We start from the raw sequence: 22,284 nt of genomic DNA, 5'->3' as shown, positions 1-22,284 counted from the left end.
CAGATGGATCAAGATAAGCAGAACAGAAGTATTTTTTTTTATGACCTGTACATTGCAAGATATACAGAAGTATTGTCTTTATGACCTGTATATTGGTCAGAAAAATATTCTCTTCACAGTGCATTTTTTGAGGTCAGAAGCCTTAAAAATCTCTTTTCTATTTGAGTCCAGGTCAGAAAGGATAAGATGTAAGGTTTACGTCTAGGTTTTACTTCATTTTCTTCATGTTCATATAAATAAAATTTTAAAAAAATCAAAAATTAGTTATAGCTAAATCATCATGTTTGGCTGAGTTACCACTTACGACATAGGAATTTAGCAGGCATGCTAAGTAATAGCTGCATGTTTGGGCACCCTGAGCTTGCGTTCTTACAATAGCACACACCCTTTGCTTGCTTGGACACCTGATCTGCCTAATGTTGCCTCTGAAAACAGGCCTTACCTAGCCAGAACATGGCGAGACAGCTTGTCTTCCTATTTTGGCCTTTTTCAGTACCCACGTCTTTCCAACTGCAACAGTCTACTAGGATGAGGCAGGCCACCCCTCTAAACCGCCAGCCCCATCCCTGCTGGCTCACAAGGAGTCCCCTTCGCGGCAGCCCTAATCCGTACCACCTGTTCCTCCCCATGCAGAAACTAAACCTACTCCCACTGCCCACGGTCAGCGTTGCCAGAGCCCCACCATGCCACTCCTGATTCACCACAGCTAGGAGAACCACCAGTTAGTCCAGGGCTTTGACCTTTCTAGGATGTGCAGCTGAGGTACTTTTCATTGCCCTGTGTATCTCTGGTGGGAGAAGGAACTAATATTATACCAAGATCTCATAAATAAGGACTTGAAGGATTACTGTAGTTTCCTATATGGCAAGCATTAAGGCTGCTGCATGCACATCACCCACACTATGCAGGCACAGGCAGAGAGTGGATGGCAGATTGTAATGCTTGGCCCACTGCAAGAAGAAGGTAAATAGTATCCCTGGCTGGAGAGGCTGGATTCCTCTGGATTAGCTGAATAAACAGGCTGGCAGTATTTGTCAGAGACATCGCACGCTATGAATCTGCATTCATTCTGCCATGAGATACTAAAACATGGCTCACGAACACACCCACATACAAAGGGGCTGGGACTAGTGGGATAGAGAGAGTTCGGGTACAGACAGAGGTACTCTGGCAAAGGAACCAGGAAAATAATCATGTCTGAAGAGTGGGATTGAACCTAGCTGATGTTCTTTCTCAGTGAAACAAAGTCCTGGGAGAAAAGGGATCTAGCTATGAACACAGTAGAAAAAGAGACTGCAACAGGAAAAATGCAGATTTATTCAAACCAAAATGCTACCTGAATTTCAGTTTCATTGAAATGTGAAGAAATGGAAATGTAACATTTTTCTCTCTCTCCAGGTTGTTTTGTTGGGAAATTTCCTCATCTTTCAAGCATTAATAGCACTTCACAACAAAATATTTTTTCTCTCTTTTTTTATAAACTGAGAATACTGTGAAAATAGTTGGTTTTCAAATCTGCTGAACGAAGCACAGAATGAAGTCCTCTACAAAGCCACACTCACTGAACACTGCAAACTATTCCAACTCTGAACAGGAGTATATACTGCTGATACTGCAGAGGTCTCCCAGGAAAAGTGGCCACATGCAAACTAAGATCGGTGGTACTACCTGAAACTTCAAAAAGGAGACACTGACTGATATTTGTGTTACTCCTTTATCCTGCATGATACACTTTCCATTTAATTTAATGCCACTTTGACATAGCTCTCTTGGAATGAAGAGTTTCCCCCTTTTGTCATCATTAAAAGACAGCTTACCCAGCTGTTGCTCACCTGTTTGCTCTGTCTTCACAATGACATTATGAGATTGGTACATGTCACTTCCACACTGGCCTGCAAGAAAACATGGCAGATAGGATGTATGACAACAAGTACAGAAGAATCAAAGGTATTAGCTCCAAGTGGCAACTGCTACAGCTGAGCCAGAGGGCTAAATCTGGAGCAGGAAACATACCCTTTGCCCTGGTCCTTCAAAATTCTGTGTTATGTCATATCTAAGCAATTTAGCAATAGAGTGAATGAGGTGTAAGCAGTATAGTAAACATAGCAAATGAGACCTGCCAGCTAGGTCTCTGGGGAATGTAAGCGACTTCTGACAACCCCAGAATTCTGACCACTGTACATGCATCTTTGCCTCACATCTATTTACCGTTCCATTTTAGGTGTTGAAGGTTGCTGTAAAGCAGTTGCCCTGCTGTCCCAGCTGCCTGAGTGAATTCCTGCAGGCTCATGCTGCACAGATGTTCCCCGTTGATATCAAACTCCTGGAAAGGTATGCAATTGGCATCCAGTTGGTTGGTATCAAGAAGATGCTGCAGCCACTCCCAGACTTGAAATTTAGTCCAGTACTGCGGGTGTATTTCGTGCCACTGCGTTCCATAGAAGCTGCTGGACACTGGAAAAGAAAATAGGTGTTTGCTGTCTCTGTTAGAGCCACGGGATTACGTCTACAACAAGAAAGGTCTATAGCTAAATTGCACCCCCTGGAAGTACACAGATCTAGATTCTTTTCTCAGTCCTTAACACTAGCTCAGTAGCTATTTCTGGAGAAGGTATTGTTATGCGGTTTTGCCTCAGTTTTCCAATTAAAAACTGGGAATTATTACATTACACCTCTCTTGGCAGATTGAGTATGTAGGAATTAATTTATTGATGTTGGCTAAATACACCAAAATTCTTTGATAGAATATGCCTTACAGAAGTACTGTTGAAAAGGTATGTTGATCCTCAAGTGGGAAAATAATTTTGTGCATCAGAAAATGATGGAGAAGCCTTGCAAAAATCTCATAATGTGACATGGAAATTTTCTCTGAATAAGGACTTAATAAGAACTAAATATGAACTGTGGGATTTAATCAAAGAATGATAAAAGCCAAGGCACTCTCATATTGCTCCACAGTGAAAGCCTATCACTATTCAGCTTCATGACAGAGCCCACTTTCTGATGAATGCACGTTACTTCTGTAGTCTGTTAAGGTGATTTCTGAATGCGGTTGTAAAACCCATTTTTAGTTATGGAAGCCACCTAATTTTCTTGTCAGGTTGTCTGAATCTTTTCCTGACAATCTTTTAAACTGCCCTCAGTTTTATGTCATTGCATGACAATAATTTACGTGACCAAATGAAAGAAATTGTATGTGGGGATAGAATAATTATTAAAGAGCAAAGGCAGCACTGCTTTTGTCGGCCATCACAGAAGGGCTGGCAAAAGGAGTTCAGTGCAATTTATTCCTTGGGAAAGGAGGACAATGGAGTATGCCAGGCACAGATGGTGGCATGATAAAATGCTCACAAGTGCATAAAGGGTTTAAGGATGAGAGAATGAGAAATTGCAGAGGTGGCTGAATTACAGGAGGAGCAAAGGCTGCCACAGCCTTGCTCTACAGTAGCCTCACTCCAGGATATGGTGCCAGTCCGTTCTCAGTGTCCTCAAGAAAAAATTACCCATACATAGCTGTGAGAAATACTGACAACAGTGGATAGTGCTAGAGGACCACAAGCAACAGAGCTGGCACATTTCAGGAAATCACCTCCCCTCAGTTCCCACTAGACTTTAGGCCTCTTTGGTTGAGAAAGGCTGTGCGCAGTGCTAGTTTCCAGGTAAACACAAAAAAGCCCCACAGTTACTTAGGTTTCTTCATAAATATTGGCCAACAAGGTCCGTGTCAGTAACCTAGGGAGTTTGCAGGACTGTCTCTTATCCTCCTGTTGAAGGATTTGGGGAATGAGAGTGCAAATTATGAAGTGTGGTATGTCAGAGAATAAAGATTTGATGGACTGTCAAGTATACCCTGAAAAGGAGGTTGATATGTATTTCCATCACTTCAGAAGCATATAGGAACTTCAGAGGCCACTAGACTCTTAATGTAAATGGAGAACCTTTAGTGAGAGGAAATACTAGCTGGGTAAAAGGAAGTGAAGTGGTGAATGATGATAGAGGCTGGTTAGAGCTTTTGGCTTCCTGTCCCTCTAAAACATAAGTGAATCCTGAGGAGCTCCATCCACACTGGAAACATGAAAATAGACCCCACCGTTTCCCTCCACAAAATCGTGTGCAAAGTGAAACTCAGTAGGACATTTTTCCCCATGAACATGCTACAGACAGGTCAGCACATTATTTAAGTGCATACTTACGTACTCCTGTGTATTTAGAAATTTATAAATTTAGAATTAGTGTAATAAAAAACCCCAAAAGTTTAGTTGAGAGGGAATTTGTATTGTAAGTTTTGTACAACATTATTTGCATTAGGAGAACTGCACTATGTGTTCGTCTGCTTAGATTTTAAGGTTTACCTGTCAATTGAGTGATAAAAATGATTTTGAAATTGTATCAGACACTATAGATAGATAGTTAGATAGATAGGTATGTACTTCTATCTATATTTTTATACCGAGGGGGAATATATATAAGCATATTTTTATATATACAGCCATATAATCATAAAATAGTAAGAAAAAATAGTTCTCAGATCACAAACTATCTAGTGCTCTAACGTCAGTCTAATTAGAAAGTTATCAAGTAATCTGAGCTGAAAAAACAAATATGGTAAAGCAGCAAAAAGACCATTCCCCCTGGAAAGCTGGGGGGTGATTAGCAACGAAGAGTAATGTTGTTTCAGAGAAAGCATCAGGGGTAAAGATAAGAGAGAAAGAATTCCGGACCAAGGAGGGGGAATATTTGGCACTTTCAATTTACCACTAAATTAATTCTAAGAAAAAGAACCACTAAGGAAATGAACCATAAACCGGTCACTTTCAGAAACTTAGTGTTGCGAGTTTAGCTTTTTACAAATAAAGTAGCAAATGGAAATTTTTCTTACCAGAAGTGAAACTCCAGTAAACTAGTATTACTGAAAAATAACATCTGTGCATGCTTAAAGGTGTAGTAGCCCCTTCTCCTCTGCATTCCCCAAAAAAACACGGCTCAGAGCCGCTAAATTCCTCCTACCATTGCATGTGGAATATCCGTCTGTCCAGGAAGGCTGCTGATGGAGTAGATTGCTGCCGGAATTGATACTCATTCTGCCAGCTCCTTCCAAAATCATGATCTGTAAGTGAATCGAACAGCTTGCTTAGTGAGCTGTGTCTAGTCCAAGAAGTAAATGGCAAAAAAAAACCCCAAAAAAATCCACTGAAAGTGAAGTGAGGAAGCCAATTTCATTTGTAGAAGATACAACTGAAATCAGGAACATGTTGCCACAACCCCTTTTCCACTGCCACAAAATCTCTTTATGATAAACATTACCATGATTGATTTGCATATGCAAGAAGCAAGTTTCTACAGCTGCCCATCCATAAATGAATAACCTGTAATCAGAAATGAAGCTGAATGAAAAGACAAAGCTCCTGACAGAGCAATACAGGAAAATTGCCAAGCTTTAAGAAATGAAATACTAAATATTTTCATTATTTTACATGTAATTTGAAGACAAAAATGGCTTAAACAAGCTTTTCTTTTTTTCTTTTCTTTTCTTTTTTTTTTTTGAGAGAGAAGACTTTTCAGTAATTGCAAATGAAACTATACAGTTGACAACAACCCATGTTCAGAAACTCCCTCACATAGAAGGACGTACATGTTAATGCTACAGGGAGGTGATGTTACAAGGAATATTTTGTCAGGTGACCCACTTTCTTATCTGATCTGTGTCAGCAGTGTCTGTAACACTTCTCAGTAACAAATATCACAGATCACACATTTCAAACTACTGAAAAATCAGATGGTCATAGATCTCATAAATGAGAAAGCCACTGTTGTAACAGAAACAGCATTTTGGAGTGACACCACCCCGAAGCCAGCATTCCCTCTTTTAAATAACACAAACTTTACTTTCTACCTACCTAGAATTAGCACTATGAATAAAACTGTCCTTTATTTCAGTTATACTTAAAAAACTCCACCCTGCTTTTACGAAATTTTAGAAAAATGTCACATATTTATCACATGCTTAATCATTCCAGTGAAGGTATACACAGTTCTCCAGGTATTTTTTATATTTTAACTTATCTTTCAGTGGTTTGAAGTTAAAATGTTTAAAAACACACATTATAACCATGGACATTCTTCAAGAGTTTGGAAAAATAATTTGTTAAATACTATAAAGGCTTCAGATTGTTACTCTTATACAAATACACAGGGAAAAAAACCAAACTGTTGTTCAAAAATATTCTAAACAGAAAACCACAAAGTCTGTAAAAACAAAATCTTAAACATCAGGATGGCATGTGCACGCAGCTAGACGTCACCCTGGAATTAAAAAGATGATGAAATACAAAATGGACTTGTGAAAAGTAAGGTCACTGGTCTTGGTTGTTTTCCCACTGAGGCCAATGAGAAAAATTCCATTGAGAGCACAGCCTGACCCCCTACAAGCTTATACCTGCAACCTTTTTGTTAGAAAGAGTCAACAGAAATACTTACCACCTTGGTTTTAAAGAACAGCCTAAAAATTACCTGGGTTGGTGTTCCCTTCTGTCATTTAAAATAAATTATGCAACTTTTTAAAATTACAAGTCTCTCTCTCTTCCCTCTCCCCTCAAAATGTATTTAGAGTGGGAGAGGGAGAGAGAATTTACCAAGAATTGCTTAAAAAGCCAAAGCATTAGGGAGTTTATCACAGGGAATGGTGCTTCACAGTATAACCTAGTTCAGGACCCTTTTTTGTAGCTATACGAAATGGCAAAATCAAACCACGGATGTTTTACCTGTTGTTTTTCACTCATAATCCTCACCAATCTGTGACTCAGTGACCACCAGCAAGGAGAATTTAATTTCTCATAGAAGGTATGTGGGGTATAAAATATTAATAATTAAGAGAGGTACCTATTGTCCTGCTCTGGCCAAATATGGCTGACTGTCATATCAGTCAGTGCATTTATGCAAGTCAAGACATTTTTTAGTCCCATTTAAAGCCAACTGACTTATTATTGTGAGAGAGAAAGTGTAAGGAAGCATTTAAATTTATTATACTGATTATAAAATTGTTCAGCATGTATGTAATTTATCTCATATACCTGATACATAAGACTTTTTAAGCTATAATGCATGTTTGACAGTCAATACATACACTTCTGAGACTGTACTGGTTGATGATATATCAAGTTATTTATTTACATTGGGGTTTAATCATTTAAGACAATTAGGTATGAATGAATGAAGTATTAATGATGAAGACCTTAATACAGTATCAAATAGAGGTGAGGTAGAATACGGGCTATTCTGGAACAACTAGAAACTTGAGGATTAGCAAAACACTCTGAGGAACTTAGCTTGGTAAATTCACTTCTTTTTTAAAAATTACAACATGTACTTCATATCGGATTTCAACTTGTTGATCTGAAGTCACATTTTCAGAAGCCACCTCAGAATTTCAGGTGCTGTGTTACGTGGTTTTGTGTTCTGCAACTTAGACAGTTTCTGGAATTCTACGCAAGTTTCATGCCTGATACTCATGCAAATAAAAATATGTCTGGGAAGATGTGTGCATATCAACTGAAATTATTTCTGTGTTCAAGCTCCTGTGTAATTTTGCTCTGAAAATTCAGTTAGGTAAACTCTCAGTTTTCGTTCTTCATAACTAATCAGGAGAATTTCCAGACCAAAAGATCCTATGACACTTTGATTTAGCAAGTGAAACTATGGATAATTAAATAAACCAAATCATGTGTCTTGCACAGTTTTTGCACCCCAGCAGTACCCAAAACCAATGCACATTAGAGACTTCTGAAGAAGCACTCTGACAGCCTCTTCCCTAGATGTGGATTTCAGTTATTTTCCTCAAAAATCTTCTTCCTCCTTCACTGACTAGCAGACAACTCCTCTCCACAGTATCCGTAAACAATCATAGTATTTTCAGACAATGTCCATGGAACTTGCTTTACAAATTAATCAATGAATACATCCCATTTTTGAAAGTTATATAAGTCATCTCAACCAGAATAATCAATTTCCATTACCATCTGTGAGAATAATTGTGCATAAGAGGAAGAATTTGCAATATGACATCAATTACAGGAACAGGACTGGATTTAGCTTTAATCCAAACTTCCCCAAAGTTCTCTGTATTATTCAAGGTGCTGGTTTTTTTGGTGACCTGAAAATTGTCAAGTCACCTCCTTATCTTAATGCAAGGGTGTTCCTTATTTGGAAATGATTTTAGCACTCTGTTCAGGATGAGTATAAAGTCATAATAATCTAACTTCCACACCTTTGCTTGGAAGCGTACTGCATCACGCTCAAGAATATTTTCCCTATGAAAACCAAAATGTGATTTTCTCCATTTCATCCTCTGTGTGCCTTTCTTTGACACAAGTTCATGGCAGATTTATGCTTATAGCAGCACCTCATCCCATACTTGGAAAGACTTTGAGTCAGGATATTGGAAGGGGTGTGCTCTTCATTAGTTTAAGGCCAAATACTCAAATCTCCCTTGTGTACAGACAAACCTGGTTAAAGGGTGTGAAGCCTCAAGGGGAAGGACACATAATATGTTCAGTTCTCTTTTAATCATATGCCATGTATCAAAGCGAACAGTGGAACTAATGAAGCCTGGTTTCCTATGAATGTGTATCTTGTGGTTGGATTCTCTAGTGTCTAGTAAGATGTGAGCACTGATTGAAGTTTTTCCCACGGTTGGGGCATTCATAATATCTCATTGTCTCAAAGAAGTGAGCTCAAGCTTCACTCTTTCTTTCAGACGGAGTATTAATAGATTTTCCTCCTGTACTTGGCAGCCAGTTTTCATTAATCCTGCAAGAACTTCATATCTTTGAGACTTCTACCCCATATCAAATTTAATCAAAATTAGCGATGGAACTCAAAGATTGTTACAGGCCAAATGCAAAAGCCAACACACAGGCAGAATAACTACAAAAGCCCCATTTCCTTAGGAAACTGTTAAAAAGGGATTCTCTCTGAGCTGAGATTTTGGAAAGCAATATTGGGATCTGTCTCTCTACTAAGATGGTACATTATAAATGAAAGCACACATGAAATATATGTGTATATATTCACATGTATTTACATACACACACACACCTCTCTGTGTGTGCATTGCAGGTATCTGTACAATATCTGTACACACATTTCCACTCTTCCGCTGAAGAAGGGCCATCTCTGGCGTATAATCTTGTAACACTAGTAGGAACACTGCACAGTTATGAGAGGAAGCAAATAACACTTTACTCAATCAGCAAGGTTAAAAATAGTTGTCCACTGGTGTTCAGCAACATTCTTTCTAGAGAGAGTCCTATGAGAAAGGATGAATGCTTAAAAAAAAAAAAAAAAAGATCTTTCCCCTACGTTCAGTATATCAGGTGGTATTCAAAGACCAAACCCTTAAGGCCTCGCTTACTGAAAGCTCTTACTTGGAGTCAGGAAGAGCTTTGACCGAGCCACAACCCAGCAACTTGGCAGTAACAGGAGGTCATTTGCTCTGTTTGTCTTGTCTTCCTTGACCGCCTGAACACTCTGAGTAAACAGCAGTAATGGAAAGAGCAAGGAGCCATGGCCAGCCCATGGAGCAAATCCAGCATTGCAGAAAAAAATATTTACAAATCCTTGAACCTTGAACACTGTATAGTGCACTCTATTCAAATTATTTTATTGCACTACAGGTGTGCTCTGAAAATAAATTACTCTGATCCTCATTTCCACATTCAGCCCAATGAGTCTTAACATCCAGATAATGAGTTTCTCCTTTCTTTGAACCAGAATCTTTCAAGAAGAGCTCATATTACATGACAGGAAAAATGCTGAACACAGTACGAAAGGCAAGGAAGCAGCACAGAGAAAATGAGCAAATCCTAAAGTACTACAACCAGAGTGATTGTTCTGACATTGATAAATAAGGGTCTCATTAATTACAAATATGAGGGGGTGTGGGGCCCATAGGGGAAGGGAGCCTACAGCCTTCTGGTTTGCAAAGCTATGTACTCTATGCAAAACACAAAAAAAAGATGTCTAAGGCAAAACTGACTGAAACTATTAAACTATGACTCCACCCGTAAGCTATGCAAAGTCTAAAAGTGACTTCTAGCTGAGACAAGCTCGGTGCAGCTCCTCCTGGCGTGTCCGAAAGGGTGGATCTCTTTTGGTGTATTTACCTATGGGATCCTTCCCCATTTTTCCCCTTTTACCATCATGGCTGAACTTCAAATGCAGATTTCACCTGGGCCTATTTTCTTTGAAGTATGTTATGTACACAGTGAAGACACAATCCCTGCTTTTCAGGGCTTGGAGTTTATGGAACAAGTATCTACAGAGTATGTTAAGTATTTTAGATCATTACTGCACCTTGGATTACAGTCAAGCACTTAAACATCAATCTAAAATAAATGATACCCAGTAATAACTGCAGCTGCAGAGGAATAGGATCTGGATTCTAATCTTTTTCTTGAAATAGCAAAAGACAACCAAGTGGGCCGACTTTTCAAGCCACCAGAAACAAAGGACATATACAACAAAGCAGGTGGACCTGCTTTACATATATGGTTACTTCAGAAACATAAATGCATTGTACTTGTATATGATCAATTAGCTGTTTTGCATTCCAACCACCTAGTTTACATCTCCAGTGGCAGTAAGGGGAGGCACAAACTGAATACATGAATGTTGAGAGTCTGTTTGTATGTTACTGTGAGCTTTAGGTCTTCTGGTGGGTTTTTTTCCTCTCATTTAATGTGTATTACTACCAGGGCACCAGGGTCTTATTCTGAGATAGTGTGCCTACAGATACAGTTATGGCTGACCCTAAGATTGCCCTGTGATCTCTCTCTGATTTACAAAGGTCTCAGGTTAATCCCTGGTGTCTGTGCCAAACTCCCAAATAAGATACCATCCCTGGCACAGCTCACTTTCAGATATGACCTATTCTGCAGTGTGTTAGGATCTCTCCTGGCCGTGTAGATCCACATGTAGCCATCGCACACTTCCTTGTTTCCACCTCTCTGTTTTAGTGCCTCAAAAGCAGAGAGAAGCCTCAAAAGAAACAACTCATCTGCCAGCTGGTTCCCAGAAGATATCTACTTCACAACAAAAAGCTCAACTTTGGACCACTTTGCTAGGACCTGCAAGGTACCATTCAGATGACAGCATATGCAGCTTGGCCTGATGATAATCTCAAGACTCACCACTAATATCACTGCAAACATACCCCGTAAAAATTTGTTTCCAATCTCTTTGAAAGCTTTGAAGAAAATTCATATGAAGAAGCACTATGATCACACTCATTATTTGTTGTATAACATACCAAGTGTTTGATGCACTTCATTTTTATTCCATCATATGTACCTTTGGGCCACAGTAACAAAATGTGTTTACTGAATCACATTGTGAGTGTGAAGTTCAAGGAATCATTTTTACAAGAAAATTTTCTAAATAATCTCCAAAACTCTTTGCATTTAGGATCTGGTTTGGGCCTTTGAGGACAATCTTCTTCCCTTCTGCACCTCTCTGAACAGCACATACCTATGCTACTATATTTTTGGTGTATACAGCTGCGGTTCATATGCATAAACCTACCTTTGCATGTGCAAAACTGACTCTTGGTGAGCTTTCAGAGACTACATTAATACCTTGATCATTTACTGTTGTGGGCTTTTGGAAAGGAAGAGTTGGGTTTATTCTTTTGTTTTCTTTGAACCTTGTATATTAAATGTATACATGAAGGTAAACTGAAAGACCAGAAAAAGAAAGATTAATAGAAAAGGAGCATTTACCATTTACCTACATTACAGATAGGATCATGATAAACAAAATCAAATAAAGCTTGATTGGAATCTTTTATTACTAAAGATCTGATTTTCATGATGCACTACAAGGCAACTTTTGTATACGTGGTGGTTGTTTTAACATGTTCATATGGATGCTTCAAAATCTTGCATATATATTTTAACTAAAGAGAAGCTTGGGTAGAAAAGTTAGGATCTAGATCTGTATCTGCGCTATCCCTCCGCTCCAGGGTTTGGGTTTGGTTCTTATCTCTCTTTTAACGATGTAATTTAAAGACAAAACCATAGTACAGTTTCCTTTTTGAGCGAGAACAAAGTTCATTTTATGAATGCAAAAAAAGAAGAAAATTTACTTGATGATATGCAAAGTCTCATAGGTTGTTTTTCCTCTGACCCCTTTTTTTCACAATCAACAATCTTCATATGAACTGACTTCAATTTTCAAGGTACTCATTAGTATAATGAAAATAAAAGGCAGAATTTTAAAAGAGGTTTTGTTTGTTTGTTTTTCTAAATCAGAAGCAAACAAAAGGCCAACTGTGAACAGAGAGTCCTCAAGGCATAGATGTGTCTGACAGTGCTAACTGACAAAGGTTGGTACTTCTGCAAATTTTACCTAAACAGAGGAAAAAGTCAACCAGAACCTGCCTCTTAACAAGGAACCAGTGTTCCGGACCAGTGCTTCCTTGCCGCATCACAGACTAGATGTGCCTCTTCTTGCCATGCCACTAGTTTTTGAATATAAAAAAAGAATATCAACACTTATTTTACTGTCAAAAAGCTCATTCTCCCCTTGCAGAAGATCTGTGCACAGATCTGTGCATTATTAGTGGAATTGCTAGTCATAGAGCTAAGACAAAAGAGAGTCAAGAAAAGGTTTTATTTCTTGTCATAAATATTCATGTCATTTTTGCATTAACATATCCTTAGAATGTTTGGAACAAGTAGATACATCTGCTAAAAACTGGCAAAAAAGCACGTTTTTTTCTTTTTTTATTTTTTCAGAGTTAGTGCTGCAAAACATGGCTTTGACCGGCATATGGCACTCCTTTCATTACTGTCTGCACCACCTCAGCAAGTTCATGATAATTTGGGTCAGCCATTTTTCCTGAATATTTAGAAGTCATTTGCCATAGATTCATCAGTCTAGCCTCAGGGATACAGAGTCTTGGAAACACAATAATGGGAAAAACTGCCTTTGCTCTTTATTCTTCTTTCAGCACTTAATACCACACCTCATGGAACAACTCCACACCTCCTTTCATGTCCTTCCTATCTCTCTGGTACATCCTTCCTCTAACCAGGAGCCAGCTCATCTCCCTAATCTCCTTTTGCTAAACATTTTTCTTTTGCTTACAATACACTAAATATACAAATGGCCAAAAAGCGCTCTAGATGGCCCTGAAGCTTGACGAGCCACATGTCTATAATTAGGCAGGAACCTCATCAGCTAACAAAATACTACCATCGTGTTCTAACACCTTCTTTTCCCTTGGCTCTGGTTCCCCAACCACTTCCCTCTACCTTCCACGACAGCTTCTCTTTGTATTGTGTTAAATACTAACAGCATATCGAGGGAACTGCTTTCCATACTGCTAAGGTAGTCTGTGTGACTGTTCAGTTATTAGTGAATAATGACAAATAATAACAATAATAGTTATGTTTGTATTCATGTTTGGCTCTCATTAGCTGCTGAAGTGTTTCTGACATAACAGCCACGCAGATACACGCAGCTGCAGCAGCCAGTATTTCATGGAGAATTTTATTTTAACCACTACCACCACCAGCACTTCTCTCTTGTTATGGGACTAGTCTGGTTTTTAAGAGTAACAACCACTAATTTGCCTGCTTCCACAGTAAAAAGACCCTTTTTTCCTCTTTTCCTTTTTTTAAACTCTGTTTCATACATTTTGTTTTTTCAAAGGGCATCTGCTTGGAAACTGCAAGTTTCCTCTTTGGGGCTGGTTTTCAAGTGAGAACTAAACAGACTAAGGAACGTGGGATGGACACCAAAACCAGGAAAGTGTCTTGGGGAACATGCAAATTTTCCCATTGGGACTACTATTTTTTTACATTAATCGATTCATTCGATCAATAAACTAATCATGTCTCTTCATTAAACACATGAGGGGCACAGCACAAATTAGCTAGTATGGGGAAGCTGGAAGCTGAGTGTAAAGCATTTTATCATAAGCTAAGTAGCTTGCCGGAGGACTAACCCAGTCAATAGCAGTGTTTATACCTTATTATAACCCACGGCCTGACTAACCACAATCTGATCACACTCTTGCTGGCATGATGGCAAAAGGCTATTTCAAGGAGGAGACACAGCAGAGGCACTGCAGAGCTCATGGTGGGAAGGATCATTCTGTGCAGCCAACCGGGAGGGTTTATATGGCTGACTATTAACTCCTGTGCCTGGGTCAGCCACATTTCCCAGTGCCAAGCTGGGACTCCCTGATCCCACCTGTGTGATAGCTCCAGCCAGAATGCCTGCTTCCCCTTCATTCCTCTCTAGACTACCAAGTATCCCAAGGTGGGCAGCTATTTGCAAAGTAAAGGGTCTCCAGGTGGGCAGCTATCACTGAAATACTTTAATGGAGCTCACTGACCCTGTTTCAGAAAACTGATGTTAGACCATGACTTGACTGTCATTAAGGTTTTCACATTGGTGTGTGTTTACTAAACATTTATTTGGAGACCAGCTATATCCATGCAGTTTCTTCATATTGTATTTGTTGTGTAAAAACTAAGAGTTTGCAATACCACTGCCCTGGCATCCCAATCCACTGGCTGTGCAAGAGCTTTCTGCTTCAGCCCTGGGTGTAGCAGCAGGCTTATTTGGCCCTGAGCCTCCTGGAGACACATGGCACTGGGACAGTAGCTGACATATATGTTGGAGCTCATTTATGCTCCCTGTCTTCACTAAAAACAACCAGAATATGGGGGGGAATGAAGTTTCCTTGCTCTGCAGCCACCTTCTATAAGTAAGGCAAGAAGCTGTGGGAAACAATGTCTCTCCACTTTTGTAAAAGCTGAGAACAGCTTCCTCCTCGCTCTCCTGCCTGTGGTTAGAGAAGAAACACCTCCATGGCATCGCTCATTCTCACCTGGCACAGCAAGAACTGCCCATCCTGTTTCCATTGATTTCTCTAGTGGCTGTGTTAAACAATACAATGGAGTATTTATGTGTCAGTGTTAGGAGCAGGTTATTAAGTAAAACCCACCGTAAATAGAGCCGTTAATTCAGTTGCTGGCATGGCGCTCTGTTATCTTCTCAATACCTCCCAGAGGGTATTAGTCTTACCCTTTCGTTTGAGTTGGCAGCAGAGTTATTTTTTTGCACCTGCTGCTGTAGTCCGATAACTACACAGGTCAGCTTTGATTTGTTGGAATATAAACAAAAAAGCAAAGTCAGGCATCTGCCTCAACAGCCTGGGCCGGTTTGACGATAGAGCTTTTCCCATTGGGTTTTGTGCAAATGTACTCTTTCAATTCTTACGTGAACTCTCTCCCGCTTCATGAATAGTCCTTTGCTACAGAATAGCTTGGTGTCGGAGGACAGCTCAATACTGTACTTTTCCATCAACTGAAACCTCAACAGGTCAAAGTAACACGCTGTTCTAAGACTTAAGTCAGAAGAGGTATCATAAAATATACATGAAGAAAAATCAGCTGAGACACAGTGGTTCAAAAAATAGCAGGAAAAAGCAACAAATTAAGTGTAAGCAGTAAAGGAACATTGTTGAGAGAGAAAGCAAGCACTGGGAGGGTTTGCTTTCCCTTATGAACCTACACACACTCCAACCCTTAATCCACTATTGTAAAATAAAAGAAAGTAAAAAAATAAGTCCATGAGAAGTAGGTACTCAGGTAGGAAATGGGCTACTTTTAAGTTCTGAAAATTAAGCCTGCAGGGCTCATCTACTGTAAAAGCATCTACAGTGATGGAAGAACTCCTAAAGCATTGACATCCACAAAACAGAAAAGGGAGGGTCTACAGAGACAACGAAGGCAGTAAACAGCACAAAGCACAGAAATGAAGGACCTAGCATTCCTTACATTACCTCCTTATCACAAATAGGTAAATTGAGACACAGAGTTGAAATTATTTGCTTAAGTCATATAACAAGTCAGTCCAACTCATACCTTCCAGTTCAAGACCCATTGCTACCCATTGCATCACGTCTCCAGCAAAAATTTCAACATGCAGATGAATTAGTCTGATCATGGGGTTTTTGAGGGTGAAGAGAAGGTATTAAATAAGGGAAAGAATTTTCTATAAAAAAAATAAACCTGTTCAGACTGAAACCAAGATTCATCATGGCTATTTCGTGCCTAGTAGAGATTTGAATGTTATGTTAGCCAAACAATTAAATCTACACACAAAGTATTAAATCAAAAAACCTGCCCTTGACCTATGTATGATCCTGAGCTAGAAATTCCTAAGTAGAGCTGGCTGAAATTCAAAATTTATGTTCTGCAGAACTGTGGCTATTTCAAGGCATTGTTTTTCTTTCTTTTTCTTTTTTTTTTAATCACAATGAAAGAAAGGAATTTTAAAAAACAAGTTCCCTGGCAACAGAGGGGGAGGATCCCCATTCAAATCAACTTACATGTAAAAACCTATATTCAAGTTGTCCAAGTAATGAAAGTGCAACTCAGACTGCTATGTAGAATTGTTTATAAAGGACAGAAAATATCAAATACCAAGCTAAGATATTGCTGCAAACAGGCAGTAATGTCCCCATGGAGCAGCTGCGCTAGAAGCAATAAACTTGCCCAACATGGCTGTTGTGTACATGGTCACCAGGGAACCCTCTGCAGAGCCTCACCATGGTAATCTTGAAATGCAGACTTTGTGGACTACCAGATTGGACTGTCTCAGACACTACCTAGGATATGAAGTTTGCAGTCCTGTTCCTCCTCTTTTGCTGATTGCTGCTGTTCCTTCTCTTCATACGTATTTCTTTTATTTTGCTTTTTTAAAAATTTTGTTTCATTTTTTCCCTCTCTCATTTCTTGCCTTCTACTTAGTCAGACTGGCTGACCTGGCCAAGGAAGCTTCTTTCAACCACCACTGTAAGCCTGTAACCAGTAAACCAGACAAAAACACAATCATCTACCTGTGGCACAAGAGTGCCATGTCTTACAGTAACCACAGTTTGTGGCTGGTCTCTAGGATGGAGGCTGGAGGAGTCAGAAACAGGGAAAAAAGCTTGCTTCCCTCAGTTCTTTTTGCTGCCCTGTACAGGTATATATCTCACTTTGTCCTCAAGGTAACTGGAACAGGTTTCACCAACAAAACCAATAAAAGTATTTCCGGACTATTTCAAACAACTGTTTTCTTCAAAAGGAGATTTATTACCATGTGAATTATACTAACTTTTACATTGTTCTAGGAAATTAGTGTTAGCAGAGATCCTTATAACAGCTATTTTCAGGTGCTGGAGACTGCTTTTGTTTTCTTTTTATCTTTAATGATTAAATCTTTGTAAGATTTTTAATATTGAACATGTGTCATAACACAAGGCAAGCTGATAACTTGGCCCTAAATGACCCAAAGCCGTTAGCTTTTCACATGTACAGCAGCAGCGATTACATTAACACCTTTGAGTCCGTGCCTTCTCCATTTTATCAGTGCCAGCGTACAAGAGCCTGGCTGGTGCTAGAGCTGCAGACCGGCCACCCACGGTCCGGGGTTTGGGGAAGGGCAGCCCTGAGCATACCAGCTGTCAGTCCGTGCACGTGTTCCTGCACGAAAAACTACCGTGGCACAGGGCAAAACCAGCAGGCGTGGAAGTCGCAGACAGCTCAGCCTAAGGATCTGGGCATGAGCAGCCCCTCACTTGCTGCAGGACCATGCTAGTCAGTCACTTATACCTGCCAAAATACACATATATATCAAATAACAAAAGCAAATAGCTTTGCATTTTAAAGTATTAAATGAAGGAGTTACTCTGATTAGCAAATAGGTTGAAATTGGGGCAAATATCTGAATTCCTGTTTTAAAAAGTAAAGCAAGAAAGCCTGCACAGGAGATAAGGGATGTGCATGTGCATGTACTTTATGCAGTATGTTTGTGTGAGTGTATGCATATCAGGAGTAGCTACAGGCAGACTAGGAAAAATTTACTGGATTGACTACAATTTGACTATCATCCAAAAACATTTAATCATTTAAGATTTTAAAGAAGGAAGAGAAGTTTCTACCTGTTCTTACAAAGTATTACAGCTCCAGCCAGAAAAGACTTAGAGAGGGTAAGGATATCAACAAGTCACTAAATGAAGGAAAAACTGTATTTCATGTTGTACGTCCTGTTTTTGATAAGTCTGTAAGTATATCTTACTCATCTAATCACCTATTAATTCAGTCTTCTAAAACTTTCTAGTCTTCCTCTGTCAGGGCAGCTGCCTGGACATATTTCAAGTAAAATTAGTTTTATGTGAGTAGTGTTAGACCCCATTGCAAAAGAGATGAGAACAGCACCCTTGAATGTGTCAGAATTTGACTCCCTGATAAAACCCTTCCATAGCCATGCCAATCTATGAGACAATTGCTTAACCAAGCATACTTTGAAAGTGCATCATCAAGATGCAAGCTTCTGAACTGTTGCGTAATAATAATTACATGTTTCAGTAAAAATCATTAAGAAAGTGGGGGGGTAATCATTATATCATGGACTTAGTCTGATTCCTGACCATGACATCTTGGGGAGTTTTACATGAGTTCACTAATCATACAGCAATATAAATTAGTTACCTGTTCACTGTTAGATGAAAGAAAACCCAGAGCAGCTTTAAAAAACAAAACCAATTCTCCTGCTGATGGCACTAGCAATTTGGACAACAGAGCATATTTTTACACAGAGTTGCTTAATCCTTACAGACTTGTAGGGGCTCAGGAGACTATTCTGGCTACATCTGATTGTGAGCTGAGGAAATATCTCGAGTTTATGCCTGCAGCTTTCCTCCATCATAGGCAGGAACTTTTATTTTACTCTATGTGTTTGCAGATCCTTTAAATACAATTACTTTCTTTTCATCGCTACAAAGCAATTCTTTTTTATTGCCCCAACTTATTGGTCTATAACCAGTGATTATCCAGCCCCAGCTAGCTGTTTTGTCTACTAGTTCTCATACCCTTTCCTGTGGAGCACATTTCACAAGATCAGCAGAGGAATAGGTAACGATAACCACGTGCAATGTCAGCTTTTAGAAAGGAAGCCTTTGAGGGCTCTACCTTAGAGAGAGACGCAAAATGCCAAACGCCAGTTGATTGCTCCACTGCCTACATGACTTCATGTTTACTCATTCTCACCTGTCTATAGAACAACGACCAACAAATGTCCCAAGTATTTTAGGCATTCAGCGAGGGATTTGGTGCAAGATGCATCCACAGTAAAGCTCAAAGGAGCTAAGAAGGACTCCAGGTGACTTCCACAGAAATTAATCTAATCCTTACTTTTCCATATACCAGCTCTGCAAACAAACCCTTCTTTGTTTACCCTTTCTATCAGTAATGTTACTTATGAATTTCACCCCTACCAAATTTGCAATGTACCCTTTCCTTGGAAACTTACTAAAATAAACCCTTGGTTCACCAGGGGCCAAAACACATGTAAACTGCAGAGTGTGCTGAACCCAGGGACAGGGAGAAAGGGAAGCAGAGGTTTGTGATAAGACATCTTGAAGCGCACTTGAGCACTAGGCTGGCTGAGGAGTTAAAGCCAGCACGCTTTGCTGAAGATGGTGTTGGACTTCGCCGGTGCTCACAAGGCACTTATTAGGAAGAAAACTCCATGACTTTATACTTGAAAGTTCAATAGCAACCAAGCTGTTAGACTGGGCAGAGACTTTACTGCACTAAACATCACAAACTATGCAAGCTACAAAAATCGTTAGCATTTGTGTTCTTTTCCTCATGTACAGCAAAGCCTTTTTATATTTGGTTCTACCACATCCTAACATCATGTGTCATTAGCAATGACAACTGACAATTAAGTTTGTGACCCTTTTCTTTTTATGTGTTGCTTGCCACAGGAACCTAGTCCTCAACAAGAATACCTACTTTACAGCTGTAGGAAGGCTGATGAGAAAGAGAGCACTGCAAGAACACCACAGAAAATCCTATAAAGGGTGGTCACATTATAGGTGACATTCTATAAAATGGTCACATTACCATCAGAATAAGAAGAGGCCATTCGTCTATATCCATAGCTTGATCTCGGCAGACTGACCAAGTTTTAAGCCAGACAGGCCTGTCCTGCAGCACTCACTTTCCAACCTGTCTCTCCATACAGCTGGTCATTGCTCCAGTCCACAGAGATGGTATTCACTGTATTGCAGAAAGAGCTCAGACACTTGCGCAGGAATTGAATGTAAGCGAGTAAACAGCAATAGAAAACATGTAACTGTAGACTCTACAGGATAGATCCAGGCTACATTGCAGCCTGTAGGAAGTTTGCCTAGGAGAAGACTGAATGGTTTGGTTCTGAGACCAAGTTAGACATCTTTATAAAGAGCATGTATGGGGTGAACAAGGGAGGGAAGGTAAGCACTGATTCTGGAAAGGTGTCTTGGCTCATGGGCAGATCTCTGAGTTCACTGAGGCAATAAAATCATTAATCCTCTTCTGTGAGAATTGTACATAAATATTCACTTCTTCAGCAGGTGTAGAATTTCATCCTCACAGGGTTTTATTTTTGGTGCAAATTGCTATGGGACATGCAACAGGCTAACATATCAGTCCTGTCTGGAGAAAGACACACCTACAGAAATACTCCTTTTCCTCTCTAATCAATCTTCATCTGTGTCTCTGGATGATTTTTCCTTTTAGTTTGATCTCTCTCCATTGCAATTTGTTACCTTGCACCTCCCAGACAGAACAAGTACTGATGTCAACAATAAAATTCATTGAGAATGAAAAAAAAAAAAAAAGTTCAGTGGGAGCCAAAAGATTTAATTTTACCTTTGTCCAACTGTCCTATTGTCTGTTCCCATCACTGCTGAAAACTTGCAACACCCTGACAATATCTGAAGTAATATGAAATTACTATGGCAATACCACAGCGTATTCTCTCAGGTGAAAAGAGGGTAATAATATCTCATGTTAAACAGTCCACATTCTATTACCTGTTCTTAGCATGACTGGGGTAATACATACTGTTGTCACCCTATAAATTGCTGTGAAGGGCTACTTAATTTGTGCCAGGAAAAAAAAAAAGCATTATTCTGGCCTGATATGAGAGCCTTTACTACTATGACTTGAGGAAAATATACTTTTTTACCATCCTTATAGGCTTTAAAAATGACACTAGGACTGGAAAAAAAAAAAACCAAAGAAAAAGAAAAAAGCAAGCAAACATAAACTCTACTAATGACAATAACCTTGCCTCTTCATGGAGGACCAATGCTCAAAGGCGAGAAGGGGGTCTGGAGGACAACGACTAAGAAAGCCTTGGGCATGCTTTATAAACCCCTGACTGTGACCTCCCAGTATATTGACTCACATTACCTTTGTGTTTGGCGCTGTAGTTCCTATAGCCTGTGTCCAGTTCTGACATCCAAATTTCACAGCAGATGTTGAAAAATTAGAGGGGACAATTGAAGTGATTAAAGGATGGAAAAGCTTACAGTGGAACAGGTTTAGGTCCTAGAGGTTTTCATTGTAGTGTAAGTTTTCTCATGAGAGGGATGAGCTTATGGAGCTCGGTCTACCACAATGATCAAAGACAGCTAAAGAAGGACTTGTCCCGAGCTACCTACACAAGGAAAAGAAATTTGCCACTCAGGAGGACTTCACACTGATCATCAAAAGACAACAAAATCAGATGGCTGAATGTTGACGCTAGACCACATCAAACTGAAAACGAGATAAAATATTTTTAGAGGAATGGTATTTAATTGCTGGGGCACTTAAAGTTCTGGTGAATTTTCCATTACTGGACTTACGGATTTATATATTTTTTTTTCATTGGCAGATTGGAAGTTTTCTAGAAGATAAGCTCCACTTCAAGTCATGTAGTTAAACTCTGAAAAACTCTGGGAAGTCCTGTGTTGTTTCTGCAGCAGTCACTTCTGGTTTTGAAAACTGTAAGGACCAGGAATTAACCTGTCATTGTGATATTTGTTGGTGAAACTCCTTAATCCTGTTGTTGTTCTAGTTTCATTTGCAACTGTTTTTTTTCTAGTTTCTGCATTTGCATTAAATATAAAACTCCTATAGTTTCCAGCTCTGTTATTTGCTACAGTGAAAAACAGGTGTCAGAAAACTGACTCAAATTGCCACCCTCAAATCTGCTACCAAAACAAAACTTAGAGGAGTGCTTTTTCTTATTCCACTACAGTTTTCACAAATTATAGGAAACACTTGTGTGAGATAGGTATATTTAACTCAGTCCCATGTGACACAAGTACAAATGAAATCACTAAATGAAACTTTTACCTCAAGGTTAATTTCTGTCATTATGAACTGGTTTCATTGTCTAAAGAATAGG

At 39.4% G+C, this 22,284-nt stretch overlaps 1 protein-coding gene across 1 annotated transcript in view; it reads right to left on the bottom strand.

The window, feature by feature from the left end:
• EHF (ETS homologous factor) overlaps positions 1-22,284 on the bottom strand; it is a 64,144-nt gene that overhangs the window by 13,590 nt on the left and 28,270 nt on the right. The window contains exons 2-4 of the mRNA XM_080395419.1: positions 5,008-5,107; positions 2,209-2,454; positions 1,833-1,892 (exon numbers count right to left, since the gene is read on the bottom strand). Of these exons, the coding sequence (XP_080251545.1) occupies positions 1,833-1,892; positions 2,209-2,454; positions 5,008-5,107 (406 nt within the window). The remainder of the gene's footprint in view (positions 1-1,832; positions 1,893-2,208; positions 2,455-5,007; positions 5,108-22,284) is intronic.

Source organism: Falco punctatus (assembly GCF_963210335.1).
Source record: "Falco punctatus genome assembly, chromosome: 7".
NCBI lineage: Eukaryota > Metazoa > Chordata > Aves > Falconiformes > Falconidae > Falco > Falco punctatus.
Note: the sequence above shows the minus strand (reverse complement) of the source record. Positions and strands in the feature narration are given on the sequence as shown.